The sequence below is a fragment of the Cornus florida genome, unplaced genomic scaffold (assembly GCF_030987335.1).
Source record: "Cornus florida cultivar Cherokee Brave unplaced genomic scaffold, ASM3098733v1 CherokeeBrave_3.0.0_Hap2_Chr05, whole genome shotgun sequence".
Taxonomy (NCBI): domain Eukaryota; kingdom Viridiplantae; phylum Streptophyta; class Magnoliopsida; order Cornales; family Cornaceae; genus Cornus; species Cornus florida.
The window spans coordinates 37,323,673-37,333,815 of record NW_026775575.1 but is presented as its reverse complement, the minus strand read 5'-3'; the positions used below and the strand labels follow the sequence as shown (position 1 = coordinate 37,333,815).

General features: G+C 34.4%; 1 protein-coding gene across 1 annotated transcript; it reads left to right on the top strand.

Moving 5' to 3' along the window:
• Positions 1 to 2,963: 2,963 nt before the first annotated feature.
• On the top strand, positions 2,964 to 8,055 carry LOC132306294 (uncharacterized). Its single transcript, XM_059803636.1, has 3 exons — positions 2,964 to 3,184; positions 3,280 to 3,625; positions 4,780 to 8,055. The coding sequence occupies exons 1-3, from the start codon at positions 3,056 to 3,058 to the stop codon at positions 4,803 to 4,805; spliced, it is 501 nt and encodes a 166-aa protein (XP_059659619.1). The 5' UTR covers positions 2,964 to 3,055; the 3' UTR covers positions 4,806 to 8,055.
• Positions 8,056 to 10,143: the final 2,088 nt, after the last annotated feature.

Genomic DNA, 10,143 nt, shown 5'->3' with positions numbered 1-10,143 from the left:
AGATCAATGAAAGATTTTTCATACGAAGTGTAGGGAAGAAACAATTGCATGTTGGAGAAGGCAAAACTCAGAGGAAGAGGCGGTAACAAGAGCAGTGGCAGTGAATTTGTGGGGTTTGATTGGGTTTAATTGTGTATGATTTAGCCTAAAATGTTTCCAAATCGATGGAAAGAAAGGATTTTTTTTCCTTTTTTTTTTCCTGAAGATAAGGTTGCTTTGTTGTTGCAATTTGATTGGTGTCTGAAATTATGATTGCCACGTTATCAAGTTAAGGGTATAAGTTTCAAAACTACGTAGTTTTAAACAAAGGTAAATTTGTCTTTTACTATTTCCGTCCAAGTCAACTACCGGAATGCAACAAATCAATAGTTTAGGGAGTTTCTTGTAACAAATTAATAGTTTAGGGAATTTTTTTTGTAGTTCAAGAAGGTTTGTTGCAAAATGCCAATCATTTAAGGAGATTTATTTCATTTTACCGTGTATATATATATATGTCACCACTTTCAGCACTAGTCAAGAAGTGAAAAAAACTAGTAGTCTTTGTGTGTGTGAAATTTGGAGAGCCTTATCACTTGGGCAACTCACCACTGGAAGGGCATCTCCAACTCCCATAGCCACATTATTTCGAAGTTGAGCTTGGCAGTATTGGTTTACCACACTTGGACTGAACGAAATAGAAGAATTTTTCAAAAGAAAGCCATCACAGCCAACGCGCGCTCTGCTCCACCAAACCCTGGAATCAATTAGGAGCAGACTTCTCACCTCCACAATTAGAGATACTCCAAATGCATCATGGATTGTGGGACACCCCTATCACCATAATCCATCCACTACTTCCTTCACCAGAGCCACCAGATCAGGCACCGTGATGATAAATTGATTGGAGTTCTTCTCTTTTGTATCGGAATTTGGGGTAGTCTTTATGGTCTACCATTCTTTGGTCTCGCTCCACTACGAGCCTAATTCATGGGTTATCTTCTTCTTTTATCTATGTTTGTATGTTCTCTTGGGCTTGGCCCATCACCCATCTGGTTGGCTATTGCTAGCCTTGTATCCTCTTTCTTCAATGAAATTTATCTTTTATCTTTAAAATATATATATTTTCCCAAGTAAGTTTAGGTTGGTTTCGGCCGAAGGCCTTTCACTGTACATTTTACTCTATTAAATATTTAGCTTATTTGTGTATTAAACTGTTAATGTATATTTTTGTTAATTTTGGATAATACTACAAATTAACATCGTGTTTTTAAGCATATACTTAGATTATAGTACTACGTCACAAACAATATAATGGTGTGCTACATAATAGATAGATATAAAATAATGTTAACAAGCTTAGTTGATAATTCATACGGTTAAATATGCGTGTGTGTGTTTGTGTATATATATATTAAGGTTTGAGAATTGAGACTCATATCCAAAATTAATTTTTGGCAATTCTAGTAAGCAAGTTTTGGCTCTGATTAATTAATGCGTATATGTGTGAGCCAAGAAACTTGCATCCACGTGGTAGCACTTCAAAGTTCATGGTCAAGTCTCCTGTTCTAATAGTAAATAACTTTTTTATCTGAATAATTGCTTTGACAATAAATAGAATGGTTTGATATTTAACTAATTTGTATGTTTGTGAATATGCCAAGAATTGAACTATTTACAAATTACCCCACTTGGGGTTGTGAGGTGTTCTTTAATTCAGTATTATAAATTTAAGTATAAAATTTTAAAAGCTGGATAATAAATAAAGAATGCACTAAATTGAATTATCTTCAAATAAAGAATGTACTAAATTTTAAAAAGTTTGGGGCATGTTTGGTTTGTAACTCTGAAAAGAATTCAGAGTGCTAGTTTGGTGTGGTGGAATGAATTGAAATGAAATGAGAATGGAGGTGGGAATAAAATGAGAATGGAATGAAATGATCATTCCTTTTGTTTAAAGGTGGAATTATTTTGATAGAATGACCATTCTCCAAGAATAGTAGGAATGATGATTCCAACTTTAAAATTGACACCAAATACGATAATGGAAAAAAAATCATTTCATTCCATTTTCTTTTATTTCATTCCACCACACCAAACTAGCCGAATCTCGCCGACCTAAATGTCAGTCAAGCGCGAACAAAATATAAAACAATTTTCAGATAATTATAAAAGGCATTTATTTGAAAACACGTATTTTTATAACCGATTTTTCAAAAAACAGTTTTTAATAAATTGTTTTCTAATTTTAGTTTTTTAAAAACAGAAAACTATTATCAAAATTACAAACCAAGCCTACCCTTAGTTTTTATATTTGTCAATAAATTATTTTTTATACACTACTCTTTTTTAGCATATATGTGTGTATATATATATATATTTTAAAAGTTAAAGAATTCACTCAGATACCCTACTTCCACCTATAAATAATATTTTTGCTAAATACAATTACATTGTCATGTACTTGTATTCTTATTTTGAAGTTATACATGAAATTACATATATTGACTTAAATAAGAAGAATAGAAATAAAAAGAACAATATTTTAAGAAATGGAAAACAAAAAAAGATGCCCAAAAAAAAAAAAAAAAAAAATAGAGAAATGTGAAGGAAAAAAAAAATAGAGTTTAATTGAAGAAATTTTTTTTTTCATAAGAAGTCAAAGAAATTTTGAAAGTAGAAATGAAACGAAAGAAATATTAAGAGGGGCATGAGATAAATAAAAGGGGCACATAACTGTATGGATTTTAATTGGCTCCGCCCAAATATATGAATCTGTAATAAGATTTTGAGATAATTGAAACTAGAAAAAAATCCTTAACCGGAACGAGTAATATCGAATTTGATGACCTAAATCACAGGGATAAAAAACTTTAAACGGTGTGTCAAACTTTAGATGCGAATAAACAATATAACTATAATAAGGTTTCACACAGTTTCTGTACACTCTAAGTTTGTGGCCACGTCATAGTTGAGAGAACCAGTGTGATTCCAAAACTTAATTGAAATCCAGTTCAAAGTCCGTCCAATTGGGTGAGCCTCTCATACACAGTCACACGTACAGAGAAAAAGTCCGTCAATGTCGTCTTCAAGACCTCTCACCACCGCGTCAAGATTGTTTCCCTGTCCCTCCGCCGCCTCCAGCACCACCACCGCCTCACACATTTTAATCCCTTCGCCCCCAGTCCATATTCCGAAGACCCCTTCGGTACTCATCTTCTTCTCACGTCTTTACAATCTATATCTATATCTATATCTATATATATATATATATATGATTGGGTACCGTGTTAATGGTTATAGATAGGAGTGGCTGAACAGAATGGTGCTCCGAGAAAGGTATGTGATAAGACAATGGTGAATGACAGCTTCTGTGTTGTCAGATGGGACCTGCCCGGCATAGCCTCAGAGGATCTGAAAATTTGGGTGAACGAGAAGAAAGAATTAGTGTTGGAGGGAAAGATCAAGGGCAAGCCCAAGTATGAGTATCGTAGAGGCGACTACAGTGGCGCCATGCCAGGCATTTCAGAGCTCTTCCATGTGGACCTGTTCACGGCTGAGTTGAAACATGGTGCCCTCTGGATTATCCTTCCACTCACCGAAATGGCCAAGAAGGCCATGAAGTGGGAACGCGAAGTCTTGGGGAAAAGTGAGCTTTGATCCATCCCTCTTTGATACGGATATTAGGGGTTTTGGGTTTATAATTCTATCAATTAATCCTTTGATTTAATTGGTTCCTTTTTCGGAATTTCTGTATGCTTATCCATTAATTGATGTGTTTGCGTTTTTGGATATATATGTGTGTTGAATGCATGAATGTTTTTAGTGAGTGATTCAACCCTTTTCTCAGTCTAAGTTGATCTTGTACTGACAAGGTTAATTTCTGGTTTAATTATGTGCTCTATCTTGATGTTTAATTACTTTTGCTTTCATTTTGTTGCAACTGTGTTATTGTATATACATTCAGACATCCATATTTCATATTTAATTACTTGTGTTTTATTTTTTGATTTTCTTTTCCCATCTGTTAAAAGGTATATATTTATGTTGAATGGATGAATGTTTTTAGTGAGTGATTCAAGCCTTCTTCTCAGTCTAAACTGATCTTGCAATGAAAAGGTCAATTTGTGGTTAAATTTTGATGTGCTATGTATTGATTTCATATTTAATTACTTTTGCTTTTATTTTGTTGTAACTGTGCTATTGTATATACATTCAGATATGCATATTTCATATTTAAGTACTTTTGGTTTAATTTTGTCGCAATTTTGCTATTGTAAATACATTCAGACATACATATTTCATATTTAATTACTTTTGTTCTATTTTGTGTGTGCTAAATTGCTAATGTATATATTTCGATCAAATTTAGATGCTATATTTACCTATTTATTACAAGGATATATGTTATCAATTTTAGGAGAAATTTTGTTTTGATTTTGTGTTCCGTCTGTTAAAAGAATACCTTACATTCTTATTATTTGGATTAAATTTTTACCCATTTATTGTTGCTGCTTATTGAACATATCAGAAATTTAAATTTTAACCGATTAATTGTGTGTGTGTGTTTATGTATACTTCTTCCTTTGTGCCTTTTGACCAAAAATAAAAATTGTATATATCTTCCTCTGTTCTTTACATATTCAGCCAGTATTTTGCTCAAATCCAACTTGAAGCTAAGCTGGATTTCTGTCAGGGTCCATATGGTTGGAGTTTCACTGCAATTACTATTAGTAGCTTGTGTATGAACTTTTAGTAGCTTATGTTAATCTGCAAAAAATAGAACTTCTGGTTTAATTTCAGGGAAGAGCTCTGATTTCAATGTTTGATGGAGGAGAAGGCTACTGCAATTCAACAAAGTAACTGGCTTCGTCAGGAATTGGTGAGGGATTCATATATGACTTCATTCTATACTATTTTATATTCTTCTTTATTATTTTTCTTATAATTACATCTTGCATTCATGAGTTTTTAAGGTGGAATACTTCTAATGTCCTTTCAACATGGTATCTTTGTCTCCCTGCCTCATGTCCAAGTTATCTTTTTCAGTGTTTTGATCATCATGTATATCTTTATATGAATATATATATATTTATATGTATGCATGTATTTTTGGTGTCAGTGATTTAGCAAAAGGGCATAAGGCTAGAAATACGTAAGTTACATTCTATAAAGAATCATTGTATGGGATAAAGCAATGTTTTCGAATACCAGAAGAGGACCAAACAGCTCTATAATAGTCCCAAAGCCTATGGTGATTTCTGAAGCTATCATAAGCATCCTTAACAACAAATGGTTTATTAGAGGTAGCCAAAACCAAGAGTGTGAGAAACAAAAATTGCTTCTTTCCACAACATCTGTTCTTTAATTGTTTTTTCCCATAAAGTTTGGAATTCAGTGGCTGAGGCAATTTCTCTCAACTGGCATGGCATGACGAATTTGAATGATATTATTGCTTGGACTTCTGCTAACTGTCAGGTTAAGAAGAATTGGTCCCATCAGCTGCACAAAATTTCCCTTGCTTGTTGTGTCTACATGATCTGGGATGAGAGAAATAATAGGAGATTGTCCAATGCCTTCTCAAATGAATGCTCTGTGGCTCTTCAGGTTTATAATTCCCTTAGACTTAGGATGCTCTCTCTCCCCATCTCTAAGTTTAATAGGAATTCTGTCAAATATTTACCGTATTGGAGTGGATGATGCTGATTAGCTCATAGTTAGTTGGTTTTAGTAGTTGTCTTTTGTTGCCTTGGTTCGCTGTCTTGTTTTTAGCTCTGTTTTGTTGTAATTTCTTCTGGGCTCCCCCTGTTTCCTTTTGAGGGGGATGTCCTCCTCTGTTTTGCTTTTGTGTTCTATCCAAAAAAAAAAGAAAAAAGAATCATTGTATGGGTAATTGAACAAAATGTTGATGCGTGATATGATGATATCTAGAGCTAATTTACAATAAGAAAAACAACTGGTGTAATTCATAAGAGCTTTGCGCTAATTGCTGTGCCAATTTAATGACTTTGTCCCTTGGGTGTTTTGACAATGAGAATAAGCTTACATGGGATCTTGATCATTAAGTAAACTGAATGTATATTTATTTCTGTCTTTGGACAATGCTGAATATAACAATTGTTATCTTAGCCATGTTCAATATAACTTATATATATCATAGGTATGGTTCTTGCAAATGCAATTATGTACAAAAAAAAAATGTCATAATGTTGTATAAAATTAAACTGTTGATGCAAGAGCATTTCAGAGCATAAAAATGCATTGTTCTGTTACAAACACTTTCAAATGGAACATATTTCAAAATGATGCACATGGTCTGTTGGTAAAATCATGGATTTTCAAGGATTACTTTTGTCTCAAAACTTCTTAAGGCCACCTAGTGTAGCAAAGAATATACCAAATAAAAGAATCCATTTTAAAGATTGCAAGATCTAAGAGCGAATTCAGTCTGTTCAAATAATGTCTCTTGTGAAGAGTTGGCTGTGTAGTTAGTTTTCTTTATCACCTGAACTAAAAGAACTTGCGCTTGCTTATAGTTTTAGGTTTTTGTGCTAAGTGAATACCAAATCTGCTCGGCAATCATATGACATTCATCCACGTTGATAACTTGATATGATTTGAGGGGGTTGATGTTACTCTTTTTTCATTTTTTTTTTTTTTTTTTTTATATTTTAATTTTGAAAGTGACAATAATTTTGAAAGTGACAAAAGTTGACCCAATATCACCTAATTAATTTCATTGTATTTGTACAGATTAAGAATAAAGAATGAACATTGTGTTCCAAGGTTATTCAATGGAATGTGCTTTCCAAGTTGGGATAGTTTTCTAATACATCTCTCTTTGACATTGTTTGAGCCCCATTTATGTTGTCTATATTTTTCAAATGCACTTTAAGTTACCTCCTCCACAGTGTATGTTTTTTCTTTTGAAATTAGTTCATTTTTTATTAGAAAATGGTCTTAAGATTTGTGGGTATGAGTTTCCAAACCATGTAAGTTTGACCTCTTTCCTTGAATTTCCCTCAGTTTCGGATTGGTAATGAAAAAAAAAAAAAAAAATGGAAAACAAGGTTTTAGGATAGGATAAAATGTTATTCTTGCTTCAAAGCTTTGTTTTTGGTATATAATTTAATTGTTTTTTTATATACATTACTGTTTCCTCTGAACCATGATTTGAGGGGGTTGACGCTCTTTTGGATTCCTTCTCTATTTTTATTTTCTTTAATTTAATTTTGGTAGTGATAGAAGTTGACCCGATGTCAACTAATTATTACATTGTATTGGTAGAGAATAAGAATAAAGAATGAACATTGTGTTCCAAGGTTATTCAGTGGAATGTTCTCTTCAAGTAGGATAGATTTCTAATAACTCTTTGACATTGTTTGAGCATAGGTTATGTTGTCTATATCTTTAAAATTCACTTTAAGCTACCTCCTCCATAGTGTATGTTTCTTCCTTTTAAATTAGTTCATTTCCTATTAGAAAATGGTCTTAGGTTTGTTGGTATTAGTTTACAAATAAGGTAGACATTTTCAGATATTTGACCTCTTTCCTTGTATTTCCCCGAGTTTTTCGGATTGGTAAAGAAGAAAAAGGGGAAAACAAGGTTCAAGGATAGGATTAAATGTTATTCTTGCTTCAAAACTGTGCTGCTTTTGATATGATAATTTAATTGTTTGTTATATATTACTGTTTCCTTTGAACCATGGAAGTGGCGCATCTCTATGAGATTACACAATGTGTTGAGCCGTGTGACGGCACAAAAGTTCTGGATGAAGATGCTGTGGGGCTTCATGAGAATTATTGTTGAAGGACATTGAAAAATTCATTTGTAATAGTCTATTCCTATTTTAAAGTAGTACTGTGATTTTCTAAGTCATGTCGGATATTAATGGGATTTTCTTCCGGTGTAAATTCATGAAATGGAATTTTATCTTATGGTACAGAATGGGGAACTTCATGTGTGTTTCTTTTTGAACTTTGAGAGGTTTATATGACCACACTCCACAAGTTCCAATTTTAGAAGACAAGTATTATGGACTTCTTCTGCTCTTTTAGCTTAAAACACTATGAACAGATTCAGGAACTTCAGCTTTTGTGTATGGGTGTGTGTGTGTTTATATATATATATATATATATATATATATATATAAAACGGCAGTCTTTGAATGGTCGGTGTCAACAGTTCAATGAGATGAATGACTGTCATTGTGTAGGGACTGGGAAAGATAAGCCTTTCACCTCTTCCAGTGGTGGTGTTCTGTGATGACCCTGTGGTGACTTCTTCTGCTCTTTTAGCTTAAAGCACTATGAACAGATTCAGGAACTTCAGCTTTTGTGTGTGTGTGTGCGGGCGCGCGTGCGCGTGTTTATATATATATATATAGAAAACGGCAGTCTTTGAATGGCGGGTGTCAACAGTTCGATGAGATGAATGACTGTCATCATGTAGGGACAGGGTAATATGAGCATTTCACCTCTTCCGGTGGTGGTGTTCTGTGATGACCTGTGAACGGGTGTGTCGTGAGCAGATGCGAGACACTATCAGTTACACTATTTGAATATATTGTTTGCAAGAGTTTTCTCACGAGTATGTCTGGCACAATCTGCTGCGGTTGGATGGTTATTTCAGTATTTGTTGATTTCGTGATTGTGAAACAAATCTTTATGAAATGCTTGTACACTACTAGAATCAAATTCTGAGACACTGTTAATTTCTTTTTCTAAATATTTGTTTAAACCAAGTTTATGTAATTATTTCAGAGTTACTGCTGTCTTCTGGATTTATAATCTATATTCTTTCTTTTTATTTTTTTATTTTTATTATTCAACAAATGCTGAGTTAAAAGGAAAATTAAGAAAAAAAAAAATCATTATTTCCACGAATTCTGATCAATCAAGAAAAAATCCAATGGATAGGAGGTCAAGTAGAATACTCATGCGACACGTCAAGTATTTTTTCTCTAACCGTCACGTGACAGGTGCCCATCCTTTGTTGTCCTTCCATCCCACTCACCTCTACAGAAACCCCTTTACTCGTCCGTCTCTATCACCTCCTTCACTCACACAGTGAATATTGAGCAACCATATCAATGGCCTCTTCACGAGCTCTCACCACCGCCACTGGTCTCATGAAACTCCTCCGCCCTCACCTCTCACCTCAGATTGCCAGTCCCTTCCCTACTCGTTCACTTCGCAAAGTCTTCTCTTCTCCGGCGAGCGCTTCCGTAGCCAACTCCGATGTCTCCAGCGCCGTTGATCTGACGAAGCTCCTACCCTCACTGCGCTCTCCTCATATGGACGTCACTCCATTCACGACTCGTTCACTCCACACCGACGCTCTTTCCGCGAGCGGTTCCAAAGCCAAATCCGACGCTCTCACCACCGCCATTGGCCTGACGAAACTCCTCCGCTCACCTCCGATGGTCACTCCCTTCGTTTCTCGTTCACTTTGCACAGTCCCTGTTCGGAAAAGCAGTTCCAACTCCGATTCGGAGTCCCACGCCGGCCTCAGCTCCAAACAAAGGTTGCATAAATATTCTCATACTATTCCTCTTCGAACCTGTATGATCTGTGTAAAATTATTACTGTTTCCTTTACAATCTATAGACATCGCTCACGGAAGACGGCAAGAAGGCGATCCAGTGGCAACGAGAGCTCGAATTTAAGTTGGAGAAAACAGAGCTTTGATCCATCCATCTTTGCTTTTTTTTTTTTTTGGGGGGGGGGTTTTGGGTTTTCATCAATTAATCCTTCGATTTTATTTGGTTCATCTTCCAGTTCTGTTAGTGTGTGTTTTTTTTTTTGGATATATATATATTGAATGCATGAATGTATTTTGAAGCTTGTTCTCAGTCTAATCCCTGGAATTCATGAAGTTATTTCAAAGCTTTTGCACTGAGAAGGTGAACTTATGGTTAGTTTTGTTGTGATCTTACTTTCGTCTTGAATTACTTTTGCTTTAATTTTGTTAATTATGCCATCACTCTGACCTTTATGCTTTGTACTAGTCACGTTTGAACTTTTTGGCTTTTTATTTAATGTCATATAGCGGTAGCATATAAATGGGTAGGTATGCAATATTACCTAAAAATTTAAATTTTTAAATAAATGAACAATCACTCACTCATAACAATTGGTATCAAAGTCAAATCTGGTGTCCTGCTA